This window comes from Sminthopsis crassicaudata, chromosome 2, assembly GCF_048593235.1.
Source record: "Sminthopsis crassicaudata isolate SCR6 chromosome 2, ASM4859323v1, whole genome shotgun sequence".
In the NCBI taxonomy this organism is placed as follows: domain Eukaryota; kingdom Metazoa; phylum Chordata; class Mammalia; order Dasyuromorphia; family Dasyuridae; genus Sminthopsis; species Sminthopsis crassicaudata.
In genome coordinates, this window is record NC_133618.1 from 422,224,115 (window position 1) to 422,244,830 (window position 20,716).

At 34.3% G+C, this 20,716-nt stretch overlaps 1 protein-coding gene across 8 annotated transcripts; it reads left to right on the forward strand.

Annotated features, from left to right (window-relative positions):
- Window positions 1–2,025: 2,025 nt before the first annotated feature.
- On the forward strand, window positions 2,026–20,492 carry SPDL1 (spindle apparatus coiled-coil protein 1). Of its 8 annotated transcripts, none has more exons than XM_074292028.1 (12): window positions 2,026–2,162; window positions 3,909–4,087; window positions 5,551–5,727; window positions 7,620–7,814; window positions 12,353–12,502; window positions 12,588–12,686; window positions 12,773–12,883; window positions 14,062–14,202; window positions 14,520–14,623; window positions 15,194–15,381; window positions 16,371–16,698; window positions 19,555–20,492. In XM_074292028.1, exons 2-12 carry the CDS (start codon window positions 3,929–3,931, stop codon window positions 19,700–19,702), a joined length of 1,800 nt encoding a protein of 599 aa, XP_074148129.1. In that variant the 5' UTR covers window positions 2,026–2,162; window positions 3,909–3,928; the 3' UTR covers window positions 19,703–20,492. The 8 variants fall into 8 exon arrangements, with proteins under 8 accessions (XP_074148129.1, XP_074148126.1, XP_074148127.1 ...); XM_074292029.1 differs by having other exon boundaries at window positions 2,073–2,166; XM_074292027.1 differs by having other exon boundaries at window positions 2,131–2,255.
- The last annotated feature ends 224 nt before the right edge of the window (window positions 20,493–20,716 follow it).

Here is a 20,716-nt window from a genome sequence, read left to right on the forward strand (position 1 = left end):
TTGTTGAACACCTACTACGTTGTAGACACTGTGGTAACAAGTTGGGGAACAAAGAAATATAAAAGATAGTTTCTGTCCTTAAGGAATTTAACTGTCCAGAAAGGAGTGAAAACATGCAAAGAACTATATATAAATAACCATGTAGAGGGTAAATTGGAAATAATTAGCAAAGGGAAAGTGCTAGAACTCAGAGGGATTAGGAAAAGTTTCCCACGTAGAAAGCAGAATTTTAACTCGAGCTTAAAGGAAGCCAGAGCAACCAGGAGGCAGATAATCTTGGATATCCCCAAATATTGGCCAGAAACATCCTAAATAAGGGTGATTAATTAACTAAAAAAAAAACTTTGTCATAAGATGTCAGAGCTGGGAAAAGGTTTAGGATCACCTAATTCAGTATCTTAATTTTATAGAACAACAGAAAACAAGAGTGCAAAGTGAGAAAGTCACTTACAGAGGTAGAAAAGGATTTAGAAATGGATGTCTATTTAAGAGTTCACTTAATCTAAGCTTATTTTATTTTTTTAATTTTATTTTATAATTATAACATTTTTGACTACATATGCAAGGGTAATTTTTTACAACATTCTCCCTTGTACTCACTTCTGTTCTGAATTTTTCCCCTCCTTCCCTCCACCCTTTCCCCTAGATGGCAGGCATTCCCATACATATATAATATCTCATAGTATATCCTAGACACAATATATGTGTGCAGGACCTAACAGTTCTCTTGTTGCACAGGAAGAATTGGATTCAGAAGGTAAAAATAACCTGGGAAGAAAAACAAAAGTGCAAACAGTTTACATTCATTTCCCAGTGTTCCTTTTCTGGGTGTGGCTGATTGTGTCCATCACTGATCCATGGGAACTGGATTAATCTGAGCTCATTTTAAAGGACGCTCTCCTTTTGTAGAGGTAATGGTGTATTCAGCGCTGGGCTTAGAATCAGAAGACCTGGGTACAAACACCACCTTGGATACTTATTAGTAACGAATGGGCCAGTGATTCAGTGATATTAGCAAAGTACCTACTACTTTCCAGGCACCCGACAAATCGCTTAACCCCTCCAGGCTCTTGTTTTACAATCTGTATTATGGGGACACATTACTTACACTTGGAAAAAGTGCTACATACATGTTATTAATGAAGATGAGAAAATAAAAGTCCAGAAATAGCCCCGGCTACTCTAAACCGGGTTCTGATCCGTACATCTCTGTACAACAGAGGATGAAGGCTCATGGGAGTCAGCGCTGAAACGCCGGGCTCCTTCCTGACTACCCTCGCGGCTGCTGAACTGAATTAACAAAACGTGGCCCTCCTCCGACCCCCAATGATTGTACTGGACCAGAGGCTGCTTACGATTAGGAAAGGCTTATTCCACGTACTGACATGGATTCTAACTCTGCCAGACAGGGGGAAGTGGAACGGCTTACGTCTCGCTGAATGATTCGTGCGGCCTGGAGCCAGGCAGACCCGAGTTCAAATTCAGCTTCAAGTACATTCTAGCTGTGACCCTAGGCAAGTCGCTTGACCTGTTTGCCTGTTTCCGCCAATGTAAAATGGGCGCAATGTCGCCTAACTTCCAGGGATCTGAGAGGATGAAATGAAATTACCATAAAGCACTCGGTGCAGTGCCCAGTATGTAGTTAGTGTATGTAAAAGTGATTTCTTTATTTAACAGGTCTGTGTGCGCCGGGTTAGCCCTCTGGGAGAAGCGGAGCGGTAATCTGGTAACGGAAGACTTGGATTCGCATCTAACTTCCGACTTCCGCTGTGACTCCAGGCAAGAAGCCGGACCTCTCAGGGCTGGAGTTCCCGTCTCCGTGAAAGAAGGGTAATGGAGTCTCTTGAGTCTGCTCCAGCTCGGTTTAGACTGATGCTTCAGTGAGTTCTCAGCGACGACTGGAAACCGATTCCTCCTGTGTAAAACCACTACCCACAAAGTTAGATTAAAAAAATATGGCGAAGGTAATTACAGCCCGGTCTTCAGTGAAGCATTGGGACACTAGCACATGCGCAGAAGGTCCACGGCGTCCGAGCCCCATTGCGCTTGCGCAGTCTCCGCGTCCTCTTCCGGCAGCCGAGACTCTCGCGAGAAAGACGAATCATCCGGGAGCTGAATTCAAATAGACTTGGCGCTGTCCCAACGGTGGCTCTGCGGAGTAGGTTAGTGAGTCCGGAGTTCGGTGCGGGGGAGGGAGTGGACACCTCCCACCCTAATCGAGAGTGGGGGGTGACGCAGTGATGCGAGGGTTAAAGGTGAGGAGTTGAGGGAAGAGGGCGCGAAAAGGGCATGGAGGGAGGGCTCGGGATGAAGGGGATTCTAATGAAGAAGCAGCGAGGGTGAGGAGGGGGCGGGACTTTAAACCGACGTAAAGCTCCTTGGCCCTACAGTTCCACACCTTCCTTTTACAGAGAAGGAAACTGAGGCTCAAAAAAGAATAACTGCTCGGGCTAATGCAACCGCGATGTCACAAGTCATACTTAAACCCGAACTTTCCTGATTCACCGGTGGGGGTGGGAGGTGGTGCTGGAGGATTATGTGTGGGAAGCATTTTTTGTCTAAAGAATGGCTGACCCCTATTAGGGTCGGTAGGAATTGCAGCTAGTGGTGCAACGCATAGAAAGTCTGAAAACCTAAGTTAAATAACCCTGCCTTCAATACCCACTAGTTGTGTGGCCCTGGGCAAATCACTTAACCCTGTTTGCCTCAGTTTCCCCATCTGTAACTTTCTCAGGAAAGATGGGGCACAAACCAACATCAACACCCCAACTATTCCTAGGTGATAGGGATCACCTATCAGCGTCCTCACACTTTTTAAATAGGGGCCAGTTCACTGTCCCTCAGACTGTGGGAGGGCCGGACTAGAGTAAGCATCCCCAGTGGACCGCCTGGCCCGCAGACCGGAGTTTGAGAATCCCTGATATACGGGAGGCAGACCCTGCTCTGGAGGAGCTCCCATCCCACTGCGGAAGGTCGCACAAAATGTGCGGTTCAGCTGCAAGTCCAGTCACAAGTTTACCCTCCCTCTTTACTGATCATTCAGCTTCCTTCTCTCCTGTTTTGCCCCTTGGAGACCAAGCAGAACAAGTCAGATCTCTCCTGTTTGGGAATATGTTAAAATATTAGTTCTTGTCCTCTGCCCCTAGTCCAGTTACTTCCCTCCCTGAATTTTAATACTCTTACCCACTAGCAAACAATAAAAAATTGGGAGCCACTATTTTATATGGAAAGAGGGGACTTCTTTCCGGAAAGTTTTAAGTTGAGTTAAACTAAATCTTGAAGCATTCTCCAGAATGCTAAAAACTGAGGTATCTTATGGGTCACCCACCTCATGCCTCCTGGGTTCTCTTATGTGAAATGTAGATTTAGAATGCTTAGCATGAGAAGGGAATATGCCTAGTAGATGATACTGAAAGCAGATTCAAGCCTGCATCTGCACTTAGTAACTGAACACAAATCATTTAGCCTTTTTGACTGTCTTCCAGCCCCCCCTCTTCCCCCCCCACCCCCCCCCCCCCCAGGCTAGGGTTAAGTGACTTGCCCAGGGTCACACAGCTAGGGTTATGTGTCTGAGATTAGATTTGAACTCGGGTCCTCCTGACTTCAGGGCTGGTGCTCTATCCACTGTGCCACCTAGCTGCCCCCTAGTTTATAATTTCTAGTCTTTTCTTATTAAATTTTATACTACTACTAAGTTCATTCAGTTAATTTTATGCTTGTATTTTGAATCAAATTACAAGCAATAAAAATTAATTTTTTGATAGAGGAAATGAATTTGATTCCTAAGGATTCAGGAAATAATTTATTCAGTTTTCACATGGAAACCAAAATTTCACATTACCATTATTTTAATTTTTCATTAAATTTTGTATGAGCTCTAACTTTTTGGGTTTATGTTTTTCTAATAGACTGAAAGCAGAGAAATAAAATGGAATCTGAGTTGGTTTTGAATCTTCGTCGTCAGCTCAAAGAGGCTGAAGAAGAGCGAATGAAAGCAGCACAGTATGGTTTACTACTCTTGGAGAGCCAAAATGAGCTGCAGAATCAATTGGATAAAATGAGAAGTGAAATAATGAGCACAACAGAGGTAGGATTCTTTATTTGGACTAGATTGCCATTGAGGTCTCTTCCAACTGAAATTCTGTGATTTACAAGGAAAATGTTTTATTTCCTACTAGTGCGATTGGTTGTTGGCTTTTTCCTTTTAAGATTGATTTCATCATAGAAAGGAGATCTGAATCTTTATGATAAGATCATTCCACTAAGAAAACTCAGAGACAGAAAGGCACAAACTTAAAAATGAGCTTTGAAAAGTACCTACACTGGGGGCAGCTAAGTGCTGCAGTGGATAGAGCACCAGCCTTGAATTCAGGAGGACCAGGGTTCAAATCTGCTCTCTGACACTTAACACTTGCTAGCTGTGTGACCCTGGGCAAGTCATATAACCCCAGCCTCAGGAAAAATAAAAAAAAAAAAAAAAAGAAAAGAAAAGAAAAGAAAAGTACCTACACTTAGATAGGAGAGAGGAATCAGATTTAGAGGTTTTTACGTGTGTAGTTTGGTTTCTTACATTACAAAATTCAATTTGATTAAATTATTTTCAGACAATGCTGTTTAAATAACTCCAAATAGCATTTTATTGATCTATCTTTATCTCTATATGTCTGTCTTTCTATCTTATCTATCCCTCCATCCATCCATCCATCCACCCATCTATCCACCTATCTATCTATCTATCTATCTATCTATCTATCTATCTATCTATCTATCTATCTATCTATCTATCTCTATATTTTTTTAAAAGGCAAGAAACTATCTTTATCCCTGTCATTTGAGAAAATAATCTAAGCATACAGGAGAAACAGTATACAAGTGAAGTCATAATGTTTCTCTCAGTCTCTAGCCCAATCCTTTTACCTTGTCACACTTTGAATGCCTTAGTAAATTAAGACATTAAGAAAGTAGGACAGTACACTCACTAACTGCTGAGAGCCTTTAAAACTCAACTCTTAATTCCTCACTTAGATTCAAAATGAAATTTATTTGCATTTTCAGGTCTAAATTGATTTTTTTTCTTGTATTTCCTACTTGAGTTTGTGATACAACTGTCTTTTAGTCACTGACTTTATTTTTTTCTTGATTTTGTTTTCTAAAACATTTTTGTTGCCCTGTTTTCTATTTTTATTATCATTAATCTTATCTAGGTTCTCAAAGAAAGACTTCATTCATTACCTTTTATGAAAACTGACATCTTCTATACAGTTTTACAACTTATAAAACAGTTAGCAAATGCTACATTGAATTTTAAAAACAATTTTCAGAGATAGTGTGAATATCATTTTTAGTCCACAGATGAGGAAATTGAGGCATAACAAAATAAAATAATTTATAGCCAAACCATAATTTGAACCTGGGTTCTATTTCTACTGCACAAAACTGCATTCTAAATGGTTTTGCATTTGCAGAACAAATTGCAAATTGCAGAACAGGTGAGAAATATATATGTGATAACTTTTACTATGTTTGTATTGTAATTGATTCTTTTCATAGAATTATGAACAAGAAAAATTTACTCTTCAGAGAGAAGTTGAACTTAAAAATCGAATGTTGGAAAGTTTGAATTCTGAATGTGATGCCATTAGACAACAGCAAAAATTGCAGTTGGAAAAATTAGAAGAACAGCTATCAAGAAGCCATGGACAGGAAGTGAATGAACTTAAAAACAAGGTTTCGGGTGTCTTTTTTTTTTTTTTTTCCAAACTTTTATTTTTATCTTGTTATATAAAATTCATTTCCAAGTTTATCCCTCTCTTTTCCAATTTGCATCCAGCCATGCGTTCCTTATAACAAGAATAGAGAAAGGAAAAAAAAAAAGCTCCTCAGCAAAACTAATCAACACACCAGCTGACTGACAGTTTATGCAATGCTCCACACCTATTGTCCTATACCTCTGTGCAAAGAAGGAAGGGAGGTACAAGAGGTACATTCTGTCATCCTTGTCTGGAGGCCACCTTTAGTCATTATATTTAAATAGTGTTCAATTTCATTTTGATTTTTTTTTCCATTTTTGTTGAAGCTCCTGTGTATGTTATTTACCTGTTTCTGACTTCACTCTGCATCAGGTCATATGTTTTAAGACTTCCCTGAACTTATCATATTCATTGTTTTTTATGGTGCAATAATATCCCATTATTCATGTGCCATAATTTGTTTTGCCATTCTCTAATTGAAGGACATCTACTTAGCTTACAGTTTTTTTGTTACCATAAAAAGTGCTGTTTGTGCATGGTGCGCATGCGTCGTTTTAGTGTGGACCTTTATGGATATTTTTGTTACCCTTTTTAACATAATTTCAAAATACTTTCCAGAATAGTTGGACTAATTTATAATTCTTCTATCACTATGCTAGTGTTATCTGTCTTTCCATCCCTCATTTAACATTGACTTCTTTCCATTTTTTATTTCAAATTTGCTAGGTGTGAGATGAAGCCTTAGGAATCATTTGGGACACTTTCACATGATTTTTAGTTTTTGACATTTTTCTTTTGAGAACTCTAGGTTTCCTTTGATTGGGGAATGTTCACTGTGTATCTTGTATACCAGACCTTTATCTGGAGATCTGATTTTTTAAAACAAACAACAAGCTTTGTTTATGTATTGTTTGAAGCAAGTAATAATAAAGCTATAAAGGAGCATATGTCTTTTAACATAATATTAATATAACAAACACTTTTTCTCTTGGGAGAAAAATCATCAAACGAGAATGTTTGATTGACTAAGCCATTGGCCAGGCTATCCTTCTGCCCTGCTTTGAAGAAAAAATATCTAGTTATTCTGGGAAGGAGTTTACCCAAATTGTCATTAAACTGTGCATATCCAGGGAATTCCTCTACTAGGCTGTACCGCAAAGACATCAAATTAATAGAATAAGGACCTATGTGTAAAATATTTATAGAAAGGCTTTTTGTAGAGTTAAAGAACTGTATACAAAAGGAATACCTCTCAGTTGGGGAGTGGGTGAATAAATTATGGCATATAAATGTGATGGAATGATGGGGACAGTTTCAGAAAATCCTGGGAAAAACTAGTATGAACTGGTATAGAATGAAAGGAGCAGAACCAGGAGAACAATTTATATGATAACATTATAAAGACAAACTACTTAGAAAGACTTTTGAATTCTTATTAACTCATTGACCAAACATGATTCCAGAGGACTCATAATGGAGCATGCTACCTCCCTCCTGACAGAAATGGTGGACTCAGGGTATAGAAAAAGACAAGTTTGGGCGGGGGGGAGGGGGGGGGGCAATGTAAGTATAGGAATTTGTTTAGTTTGACTTTGCATATTTGAATCAAAAAGTTCCCCACCCCCAAATAGGGAGAAAGTTAAGAGAGAGAGAAAAGAGATGAAAAGAAAATTTTTAAATGTTAAGTTAAAAAGTCCAGTACATTCTGTTTATTAAATCTTGAAATTATGTGATATATTTTAGGATTTCATTCCAAAATTATTACATTAACTTTGTTATCTAAACATACTTTTCCCAACTATAAATTTCCACAATTAACTATAATGACTTGGTTATTTTTTTATATCAATTGAACATATTTTTTTTAAGCTGGAAAAGTTGAAAGCTGAATTAGATGAAGCTCGACTAAGTGAAAAACAATTGAAACACAAAGTAGAACATCAGAAAGAAATCTTGTCTGCTAAATCAGAGGAATTGCGGATAATGTCTGAGCGTGTACATGAAACCATGTCTTCCGAAATGCTGAGTCTTCAAATTGAGATAACTGAGTTGGAAAGTGTGAAGGTATGAATTTATAGTTTACACATTTCCTAATTCTTTGTTTGAGTTATCTTTTATAGTATGATAGCTCTTTTCTGTCTCTTAAAGTAAATGAACTAGCTTTCAAGATGAAATGGCTATTGATCTTACTTTTATTAATCTTGTTAGAAAATACTATATCATCTTTTTGGAGATCTAGAGCATATTTTAATTTTAAGTCTAATGGGACACATTATAGTGGCTAGTATTTCATGAAACATTATTATTTAATACTGGTAGATGATGAATATTATGACAAAGATTGGAACCATATTTCAAGTCTAAAATGCTGTTGAAATTGAAAATTGTAGTGCATAAAGTTTTCCTCCCTACAATCCTACCCAATGATTTACCAGCAGGAAATTTAAATTTTCAGGAAGATAAAATGTATAAAATGTCTGAGTTAACCCATCAACACATGTGCAAGATTTATGTAACTGCAGCTATAAAATACTTTGCAGAAATAAAGAAAGACTTCTGTAATTGGAGAGAGATTCATTGCTCACGAATGGGACTGTGCCAATCTTAAAATGACTTTACTACTTAAATTAACTTATAGAACTAGACAAAATAAAATTCATTTAAAACAGATAATCTAAAATCTCAAGTGCAATAATGAGAAAAAGCATAAGTAAAGTATAAAGGAGGGATAACTTTACCAGGCCTCAAATTGTATTATAAAGTTGCTACTTGTTTCAGCTGTTGGGGGAAACTTGAAAGCAATTTGACAGACATTAAGTTTAGACCAACATCTTACACTAAAATGAATACATAAACAAGCAAAAATAAATAATATCAGATATCTTTTACACCTTTGCACAAGGTGAGAATAATTTTTTTTAATTCTCTTAAATTTTAAAAAATTTTATTGTGCTTGCATTTTTTATATACTTTCATTTTTGAACTGATCTTTTCCCTTTTACTCCTCAATAAACCATTCCTTATTTAAAAAAAAGAAAGAAAGAAAAAAGTAAAGACTCTAGAGCAACCCACATCAGCCAGATTTGATATATTTCCTAGGGGGAGCATTCTTAAATGAGAGGAGGAAAGGCAATTATAAAAAATAAATCATTTTTTATCACATAAAATTAAATGACTTGTGTAAATCATTTGCAAAGACAGAAGAAAAATATGAACAAATAGTTTTCACAGAATAATTTTTTCCATATATATATTTTTATTTATAAAGTTGTTTATTTTCAAAACATATGCATAGATAGTTTTCAACATTCATCTTTGCAAAACCTTATGTTCCAAATTTTTCTCTCTCCCTTCCCTCACCCCTTCTAGATATCAAGTAATCCAATATGTTATACATGTATAGTTCTTCTATGCATATTTCCATAATTATGCTACATAAGAAAAATCACATCAAAAAGGAAAAAAAATGAGAAAGAAAACAGTGCAAACAAACAATAACAAAAAAGTGAAAATACTATGTTCATACTCAGTCCCTTCAATCCTCTCTCTGGATGCACTTGACTCTCTCATCACAAAACCATTGAGCTGGCCTAAATCAACTTGCTATTGAAAGAGCCATGTCTATTAGAATTGATCATTGTATAATCTTGTTATTGCTGTGTAGAATGTTCTCTTGGTTCTACTCACTGTATCAGTTCATCTAAGTCTCTCCAGGCCTTTCTGAAATTATCCTGAAGATCATTTCTCTCAAACAGTTCTCTCCTCCCCTTTAGAGTCACTCCCCCTTTTTACACCTTTCCCTTAATTCCTCTAATTTCCTTTCTATTAGTCTTTCCCTTTCTTTTCCCCCCTTTCCTCCTATTTCCCTGTAAGGTGAGACAGGTGTCTTTGTGATACCAAATATGTCTGATATTCTTTCTTAGAACCAAATCTGATGAGTAAGATTCACATAATACACATCTCTCTTCCTTCTTTCCCTCAATTATAATAGGTTTTCTTTGCCTCTTTGTGAGATGTAATTTCCCTATTTTACTTCCATTTCTCAATATGATCCCCTTTTTACCTGTAGTTACTTTTTCATATTATTGTAATAAAATCAAATTATACACACATTCTTTAAGTATATCCATAACAGAAATATAGTTCTCAAGAGTTCTTTCATTTTTATCTTTTTATGATCTCTTCAATTCTGTTTGCAGATCAAATTGTTTAGTTCTGGTCTTTTCATTAGAAATAGGTGAAATTCACCTATATCATTGAATGTCCATCTTCTTCCCTGAAAGATAATGCTCATTTTATCTGGATAGTTTATTCTTGGCTGTAATCCCAGTTCCTTTGATTTTCGGGAATATCATATTCTAGGTCCTTCAATCTTTTAAGGTGGAAGCTGCTAGAAACTGGGTAATCCCGTTTGTGGCTCCTGGGTATTTAAATTTGTTTCTTTCTGGCTGCTTGCAATATCCTTTCCTTGGTAAGATAGTTCTGAAATTTAGCCACGATATTCCTTGGGGATTTAAATATGAGGTCTCTTTTAAGAGATTCTTTATATGGCTATTTTATCTTCTAATTCTAAAATATCAGGGCAATTTTCTTTTATAATGTCATGTAAGATAATGTCTAGGTTCTTTTTTTCATCATGGCTTTCAGGAAGCCCAATAATCCTTAGATTATCTTTCCTAGATCTATTTTCCAGGTCAGTTGTTTTTCCTACAAGATATTTCATATTTTCTTCTATTTTTTCATTTTTTTTTTTTTTTTTTTAGTTTTTGTTTGATTCTTGAAGTCTTATTGAGTCATTTACTTCCATTTGTTCAATTCTGATTTTTATTGTATTATTTTCTTCAGTTACCTTTTTTATTTTTTTTTTGCAATTGGCCAATTAAATCTTTTTGTTCATTACATTTTTTTCCCATTTTTTCTATTTCTTCTTGCAATGACCTCATTTCATGTCTCCATTTTCTTCCAACTCTCTTTTAAGATCCTTCATGCAATCTTTGAAGAAAGCCTTGTGAAATGAGGACCAGTTCATGGGGCTTCTTCTGGAGTTGCTTTGCCTTTAGGAACCTCAGGATTTGAGGTCTGCTCTTCTCTCTCCATAAAAACTGTGTAGTGAGAGTTCTTTTTTGTTTTTTATTCATTTTTTTTTAAGGCTTGAGGTCTGTTCAATGCAAAGGAGCAATAGATGCTTTAATTTACTGTGGGGCAGTTCTGCTGATTGATTTCTAGTGCTGGGTAATGGTGGCTAGGTGTTCTTCCTGGGCTCAGTGGTTTACAATTTGTCTTTTACAAAAGGCAAATCTGCCAAACCACCTGCTTGCAACCAGAACAGAGTGTCCTAAGAGGCTCACAAAAGATTCCCAGGTGCGGGCAAGCTACAACATTCTGACTTCGCTCCACCTTCTTGCGCTGGTCTCCCTATGTTGTGGTCTGAGTTCCGCAGATTATTCTGCACCCCTCCCCCCCCTCCTGTTCTGAAGTTCTTCCAAGTTATCTTCTTCTGGAAATGTGTTGTACTCCAAATGTTTGTGGATTTTTTTTTTTACTTCAAAGCCAGTTTAGAGACTTAATCTGCTGTTGGTTTGAGAAAAGTTTAGAGGAGGTGAGTCATTTCTGCTCTTCACCATTTTGGCTCCCCAGCAGATTGTTTCTTACAGAACAATATGCCATAACATTCATATACCATAACTTATTCAGGCATTTTCCAACTGATGAGTATCCACTCAGTTTCAGTTCCTTCACAAAATAATTGAAAAATATAAATGACTTTGGAAATGCCCTCTAAATCACTCCTGTAAAAGAAATGTAAATTAAAATAGCTGTGAGATTTTACTTCATACACAGAAAATCAGGAAAGACAACAAATGCTAGGATAGAACCAAGAGAACCTGGAACACAATTACAATAATGTGTAAATGAAAGGATCTCTAAATGAAATTTGGACTCTGAGTAACTAACAGTGCTAAAGAGCAAAGAAATGATACCTCCCAATAATGTGGAAAAGGAAGGAAACATCTAAAGCTGATATTGTATTGTTTTTGTCTATAATCATTCTTTGTCAGAAGGGAAGGTCCAACCTTAGGGGAAATGGAAAGAAAGGGAGCACAGTATTTTGGCTCTGATATAATAATAAAAAATGTCAATAAAATTTGAGATTTTTTGTTTTGTTTTGTTTTAAATAAAAAAATTCCCAGAAAAAAGGCCTTTAGAACTGACCATTGGTTTTCAACTAGGAAATTAACCTGTTTTTGGTCCCATTCTTTATATGTTTTCCTCTTCATCTTTTTAATAGGATCATTTGCCTAGGAATGGAAGGGACCTTCTAGAGATCATTGAGTCCAGCTTGCTTGTTTTATAGATGAGGAAACAAGTTGAGACAGGTTAAGTGACTTTTTTCACTGTCAGAGAGCTATCTGAAGTATATTTGAAACTGATGTCTTCCTGAATCTGAGCCCATTGCTCTGTCCACTGTGCCTCCTAGCCCCGTGAGGTTTTTTGGTTTGTTTTTATAGAAATGTTATTGGAATTACCTGAAGAATGGCTAACTGAAAAATTCTTTATAGAAAATAGCTTTAAATTTTTTTTTTTTTTTCCATTTTGAACAGGCCAGTCTTGAGGAAAGAATTAATGAGCTGCAATATAGACAAGAACAGCTAGAACTTATTAATAACAACTTACAGCACCAAGTGGAATGTCTTCAAGGGGAAAAAGAAGACAGAGAAAAAGAAGTTGTTTCATACTTTAATGCATTAGAGGTATTATATTTTCTCTGATCTATATTTTTAGCCTTTGGTTGTTTTTTGAATTTAGATATTGTTTAGGTTTTCTTTTTTAATTTAGAAAGCTCGTGTAACTAATCAGGATCTACAAACACAATTGGACCATGCATTGCAGCAGTCAATGGACCCCAACAGTAAAGGCAACTCTTTGTTTGCAGAGGTATTTAAAATTTGAATAAGTTAACTGAACAGAGCATTACATTTTTCTACCATTCAAGGAGGTATTTAAAATGTGATGTTTTCTAGGTGGAAGATCGAAGGGCAGAAATGGAACGACAGTTGATCAGTATGAAAGTCAAGTATCAATCTCTTCAAAAACAACATTTATTTAATAGAGAACAGATGCAAAGAATGAAGGTCTGGATCATTGTGTTAGAATTTATTTGTAATTGTGCATGGTACTGATACAGAGAAATTTAAACAAACTCACAAGAAAAAAAAACTAAAAACTGCAGGTCATCATACACAAGACATATAACAGATCTCTTGCCTTTCATTCTTTCCCCTACTTCCTTATTCAGGAAATCTCCGATTTTTTAATAGGTAGCATTCCAAAGTTTTTACAAGTTTGAAAGTTATATATGGTTGTTGCACTCCTAAAGCCAGTTAGCAAAATTCCATTTAGCCACTGTTGTTCTTCATTTGTGATATGTATAACTCTGTTGAAACTGATATGAATAGCATCACTTTTAGGAAGCTATGACATATTCTTGGTGTAACCCAGTGAGATCAAGATAGCAGTAAGAATCTAGTGATAGACATATATATTTGTAGGCATTCATCTATGATATAGCATGTAGGTGTGTACAATAAAAGTTTTCTTGGCACTTAAGTATTTATGACAAATCAAATTGTAGGTGTTATGCTAAAGACTCATGATTAGATGGATGGCAGTAAACAGGTATATAATCTTCTAAAATCGTCTGAAATTCCTTGTTCCTATTTTTGTTCAGGGATCTCATGATCCCTACCTGTTGATCAATGATCTTTGAAACTTATTCTTCCTTAAAGTGGTACTGGCTCATAGGGCCTAGTGCAGAAGGGGAAGATTAGAAACAAGGAAGATAATAGGTAAGAAGTTATAGAGAGAGACAGGTGGACATTCTTATCTTACTGTCCTAAACCAACACGTCTTATCTCTGGAGTTACTCAAATTTCATAGGCATATAAATTTTTTTTGATAGAACTTGGTTTCTGTTTGATAACATTCTTCCTTGAAATTTTAAATATTTCTTCAACAATTAGAAAGCCTAATATGCTTTAAAAAAGAGCAAAATGACAGATTTACATGAAAATATTTTGAATTCTTTTGTCTCTACTTTCTACTTTAAATATGATTTTTGTTTTTTATGCATATTTTAAAACAAAAAATATTGATGGAAGCATTTCATATTAAACCACAAATATGTAATATACTGCTATAATCTGAGCTGATGCAAAGCCATTAGAATAACTATATATGTCAAGTACTGTTTATCTGATTTTGATTTCTGGGTTATTTTCTTTAGCTTATGAAGACTGTTTCATTTTTCTAGTTACAAATTGCCACACTGCTACAGATGAAAGGGTCACAAACAGAATTTGAGCAACTAGAACGCTTGCAGGCTATGTTAGAGCAGAAGAATGGTGAAGTAGAAAATCTTTTAGTGAAGATAAAGCAGTTAGAGAAATTTAAGGTATGTATAATACCTTTTTAATAGCTTCCTGTAGCTATAAAATATTAAACATTTTGATCTTTTAAATTTAAAAGTTTTAAAATTTAAAATTTAAAAATGCAGAAATTTATTGGTTTGGAATATTTTCATATGATTTTATAAAGTATTTGCATTAATTCAATAATAAACTTAATCATCAGATGGAATTCAGTTTTACATCTAATTTTTCCATGTATGGATTACCATAAAGGAAAAAAAAAAATCATTCCTTAAATTAGAATTAAATATTGAGCATTATTTATTATATATTTTTTGATGATTATTTTTCTTTTCTTCAGAATTTATATGAAAATATGGAATCCAAGCCTTCTAGTAGCTTGTGTGCTTCAGAAGATAATTCATATTATATTGATTTACTTCAAATGAAGCTTGAAAACTCAAAGTAAGTATTAGAGATAACTAGGATATAGAGAAATAGTACATTTTTTATATGTTTTTGTACATTTTATTTCATTGCATTTTTTTCTCATTGACAGCTCATTCATTAAGAATGAAAATTGTAAAAAATTGTAAAAAAAAATAAGCAAAAAGTAATGTGATCAAAGTAATAGTTTCATGTCTCTACATTCAGTCTTATAAATTTATGTCAATGAAATATACTTGAATTTTCATGGTTAGGTTATCAAACAATCACTTCATTTTAAATTTCACTTCATACAGTAAAAATAGATATGACATACTGTGTTCTCCCCTTCAATGATTCCTTTTTTGATTTTAAGCAATGTTTCTACTAAGAAATTTTCATAGGCTTTTAATTTATTTTATTTCTAATGATTACTTTATTAAGTACTCTGTAGGAAAGTAATAGCTGTTTTAATGAGGAGTTAAAGAAAAGTTAATTTTTAAAAAAAGACTCATAATTTGATGCAGTGTGATATTTATATTAAAACAGATGCATTTCTTGAAAACATTGACTTGTTTTAGCAGTCACTAGTCATTTTTTTTCTCATAGCAAAGAGAATGAAAAGGTTAGAGATGAGCTATCCTTACAGCGGATGAAGGCATTATATGAGAGCCAGCGGGTTTTGGAGGTAGAGAGAAAACTTTTTACAAATGAAAGGCATCTCCAGCTTTTCCAAAGTGAAAATATGAACCTGAGGGTTAAACTAGATGAGCTGAAAATGAAATACGAACCTGAAGGTAAGTCATAATTTAAATGAAAATATATATTGAGTAGATTTGAAATCCTGACTTGGAGGGATGGATAGCCCAACTAATGACTGTGAATATTTTTACATAAATTAGATTTGCATAAAATTTTGCAGAGACTGTGTTTAAAAAGTAGTGCTTTTAATGTCTTTACATTATTTTGTTTCTTTTAATACAGTGTCCCGATATGTTATACTTTAAGTTTGTTTAAGAATAAGCACTTTTCATTACATCAAAGATTTAGATGTTTTCTTTGAATTTTTTGATGATGAATTTATGGTATAGTAGTATGTAGTATTAAAAAAAATTTTTTTATACCTAAAAAATTTGGCAATAATTTTAGTTCTCTAAATCTTTAAATTATATTTGGATTTTTCCAAAGATTTTTATTATTTTCAAAAAGCACTTTCCTTTAAAAAGCAATGCTACACTACTTTGTTAGTTCACAAAAATTGGATACATATTTAAAAACAAAACTTTTCTGATACTTCAGCTTCTTTATTCTACCTGTAACCTCAACAGGCAGTTCACCAGGTATACCGATAGTGTGCTTTAAGATCTTTTGACATTGTGTAGATATCTGGGACATATATGTTTATTATCTTGCATTTTCACTCTTGAGTGACCTTTCTCGATTTTCAGCTATACATGTCTCCAATACCTTTTTTTTCTACTTTGTACAATTCTTCACTGGAAAATCTGACCTATTCATGCTTACCTTGCATACATTTTTTTCCCTCCCTTTTGACATCCTTCAGTTTTAATTATTTGAAGATGTAGTTTTCCTTGACTGGTAGCTAGGTTACATCATACCTCTAAAGTTATCAAATATTATCACTTTTTAAAAACTTAACTTAATAGTAGTTTTTTAATAAACATACATTGACAGTGAGAACATTTTTTAAAAAGCATGCTAATGGGATCTGGCATTTTTTAAAAAGGTTATCACTTTAACCTGTCTGAAATATTTTTCTTCTCAGAGCCAGTTGAAATACCTGTACATAAAAGAAAGCGTGAGAAGTTGCCTCTGGATGTACCTCTTTGTAAAGATGTGGTTACTACTAGCACTGTCCTAGAAGACCCTTCTAATATAATCTCTAACAGTGAGACCTCTACTAGTAATATAGGAGGAGAAAGCCAGATCCCATCAGAGAATTCTGGGAATTCAGCTGTGACTCTCCCTCTTTCCCAAACTCCACCTGTGGATCAGCAATCTCTGAAGGAAAAGAAGTGTGTGAAAATCATTGGCATTTCCTCCAGTCCAGAAGCTTTACGTGAAAAAAATGACAACACCGATAATTCTTCCAGGTCAGTGGCCTCTCTAGTGTCTCCTCAAGGCAGTGGGCAGACACCTTCATCTGTTTTCTTTCGCTGCATGACCTGTGCTCTACGTTTCTTTGTCTGTTTTCTTAGTGTTGCATGCAGTATGATCCTTCAGCTTCACCTGCCTCCCTTCAACTTTCCCAAAACTCTAAAAAAGACTAAAATGATCTCAGATAGAAAGGACTCATAAGCAGTGGAGCTCTGTTCTCATAAATTTAGAATTGCTTTTTTCATGTGACAGGAATATTTTGTTTTTGAAATAGAAACATCACAGTAAATGTCCTAACATTTGAATGAATATGCCACATTTTCTAATTTGATGGTAGTCATGAGGGGAAATTTCATTTGTTTTCTTTCTAAAAGAGCATGTCCTAAGAAACTTCATCAGGGAGAAAATTGTTTTAACCTTTAATTTGAGCCTGAAGAAATTGTCAGTTTTTGAAGCTTTAACAGCCTTCAAGAATATGCTTTGATGGCTATGTATTCTGATTCTACCAAAGAGAATCCATTTTAGTTTTATCATTTAAGCTTGTCCCTATGATGTCTCCTCCATGTGATTAAATGTGGGTGTTACAAAGGTATAAGACATTTTTATGAAGGAGATGTTTTACTAAGGGACTAGTTACCTTGAAAGGCAAAAAAAGATTGAGTTTGAATAAAGGAGTTTTCTGGAAAAAAGTGAGTAAGAGCAGGTTAATGGAAGGGGGTTGATAACATAAAATAATAAGCTAGGGAAATTTGTTTGATTGAGTCTGTGTGTTTAGAGAAGAATAAAAGTGTCAAAATAGTGGAAAGGGACTTTGTCCAGTAGAGTCATTGACTTAAATAGTCTTACCTGTGGTGTGAAATTAAGATTATGAATTACCACAGTCTGATTAAGACTGGACCAAAGTGTAACCCAGAAGAAAAAAGAAAGGCATAATTGAAGGAAATTAAGAGGAGAAGGGATTATGGATGGAGAAGAGAAGGGAGAAAAGGAATATAATAAAGAGGAAATGGTAGAATTGACTTTGATGCTACAGGGTTGCCTATTCAGGAATTTTAAAGTACTGTTATCATAAGGAAAAAAAGAGAAAGTTATTTTACAAAAGTGAAATATACTTTAGTTTGTAATAAGGGCTACTTTAATATACTTAGTTTTAATCTTCTTTTAATCAGCAAGCAATACTTATTTCACTGTAGAGGAGGATAGATCCAAATACTGTAGGAAAAGGAAGATGAAAAGTATGCTCTGTGGCTTCAATAAAAACATCAAGGATTATTTATTTTGCCTGTAAAAATAGTTTAATGTTAGAAGATAGAAAATTAATAAGATATAAATTTAGCAATTTTAAAACACATGACCAATTCTTCATTGTTCTGCAACTGTGTAATCTCAGTGTTGTTACTTTTATATTAGGATATCTCTTATTACAGCATTTACAAGATGAAGTGTTCTAATATTAATTCCTTTCTCTGAATGTTTCACTGAGGAAGTACAAGTTGCTTTACTGGCAGTATTACATGTAGGGTACATAATATGTAACTTTGACAGTTTCAAAGCCAGAAATAATTTTAAGAAACAGTATCTGAAATTTCATGTTCCAGATATTGCTAAAGTCATCAAATTGTGTTTAACTTTTTTGTGTCTGTGCATCATTGTATAAGGAGTCTTGATTTCTGTATGTTTATGTGAGGTCTCAAGAATTGAATAATGCAATTTTTGCTTCTTTTTATTATTGCTTTTTGTCAGTCCTTTATGAGTTTGGAAATTTTATTTAGGCAAATAACTATTTAATGTTAGAAGGGCTGCATATTGATGTAGCACACTTTAACACTTTACAAGTTCACAAAAAATCCCACCCCATAATTATCTTTTTTTTTTTGTTTGTTTTTGAGACAATTGGGGTCTAGTGACTTGCCCAGGGTCACACAGCTAGGAAGTGTTAAGAGTCTAAGATAAGATTTAAACTCGGATCCTCCTGACTTCAGGGATGGTGCTTTTTTCATTGCACTACCTAGCTTCCCCTTTCTCAAGTCTTTTAAAATAATTATTATGTTTAGCTATATGGTTATACTTAAAGTGATAGCAATTTTAATTGAAATCAAGTTAAATTTGGATTTAATTGATATTTCAGCTCTTGCGTGCTTGACTCATAAAACTGACAAACTTGCTAAAAAGAATATGGTGCCAGTGGTATTCATAATCTGCAAATTTTAAAATCCACTAATTATGGCTTTGTGGATGTATAGTGTAATTGCCCAAAGTTTTATGTGTGTATTCTCATGCTATTTTTTGGTCATATAGCACAGAGGTTTAGGATTTCTATGTCATTCTTAGCTTTTTTGTTTAGTGATTAGGTATCCATATCATGCTGATTGTGAATATCCTTATACTTTCAAGATACTTTCCTTTTTTTTGGGGGGAGGGACTGTTCTTTATAGCCTGATTGATAGACTTGTTCATGGCTGGTAAATTATTGCTACATTTTAATATATATTCTATTGCCTAATTGTTTTTGTGACCTTAGATAAATCTCTTAACCTATTAGGGCCTCCTTTCTTCATCAGTAGTTAGTTGATTGAACTAAAGAACTTCTAACAAGGTCTTTTCTGGCTCTCAACCTAGGATGATATTTAAAATAAAGAAACTAGTAACCTTTTAAATGAGAAGTATAAATGTGTTCCCCTAAATGAAACAATGACTGGACCTTTTTAATGGTCTGATATGATTTTTTTTTTTTTTTTATGTGTGGGGGAGTATAGTCTGAGTCACTATAGTCCTTTACTATTGAATTTTTAATTTAAACTTCCTTTTTAATAAGTAATTGGAATTTAGAATGGATGCTTTGCTGCCTGTAGGTTATTAGCTGCTGAATCGAAGCTCCAAACAGAAGCTAACGAAGGCAAAGAAACTGCAAGCAAACCTGAAAGAAAAACTTTTAAGAAAACATATCCTACCTTATATGTGCCTTCCAAACCAACTCAGACACAGTGTACTCAACAATAAAGCTATTTATTTAGTAATAATAAAGTACAATTTTGCAACCTCCACAAAATCCATTCAAAAGAGGCTATTGAACACTGCCTTTGAGTGTAAGATTATTTCTGAGAACCATCAATTTGTGGATGAAAATATGACTCACCGTACCATTACTTCATTTATACTTCTGTGACAAAATAGCCTGTAATTACTTTTGTCATTTAGACTTCTATACTACTAATTCTATAAGTAATAATTCTAGATATCCCAAAAGTTTTAGTGATGTTTTAAGATTAGGCAACTTAAAACTGCACTAAAACTTTGGGACACTCAGTACTTCAAAGACTTTTGGTAATTGTTATAATTTAAGCTGCCCTAATAACAAAGGATTAATGAATATGCATATATATATTTCCAGTTTTGTGTATTTTTTAATTGAAGTAAAAAAAAGGTGCTTCAGGTATATTAGAAAAAAGATATAAAGGTTTGTTTTGTTGTGAAATTAATGTGGGCAACATGCTGAAAGATGGCAACATTTTTGTTAAAGAAAGCAACTTCCATTTTTGCAATGACTTGTGTTTTAAATTCATAAAGAATATGTATACATTATATTTGTCAAGTGCATTTCAAATAGATGCTTTTGGAATCTATTTAAGAATGCTGTTATGTGGGAGAATTTTTTATTTCCTTTTTTTTTTTTTTTAACAGTATGGAGTAGGTATTAATGATGCAAAAAAAAAAAGCAAGGAATTGTTGTATTACTTAATATTATGATTCTGATTTTACTAAATTAAAAATAAATTTATTAAATTACCAATTTAGTATGCAACTTATTTTGTGTGTGTGTGTGTGTGTGTGTGTGTGTGTGTGTGTGTGTGTGTGTGTGTGTGTGTGTGTGTTTGGAAGTCATCCTATTTATTTAAACTACCAATTAAAGTTCACCATATAACAGTGACTACTTTTTTTTTCAACCTCTGATTGAACAAATGAGAAATGTTGATCTAAGTATATAGAGCATTTGGGGATCAAAGATATTTTATA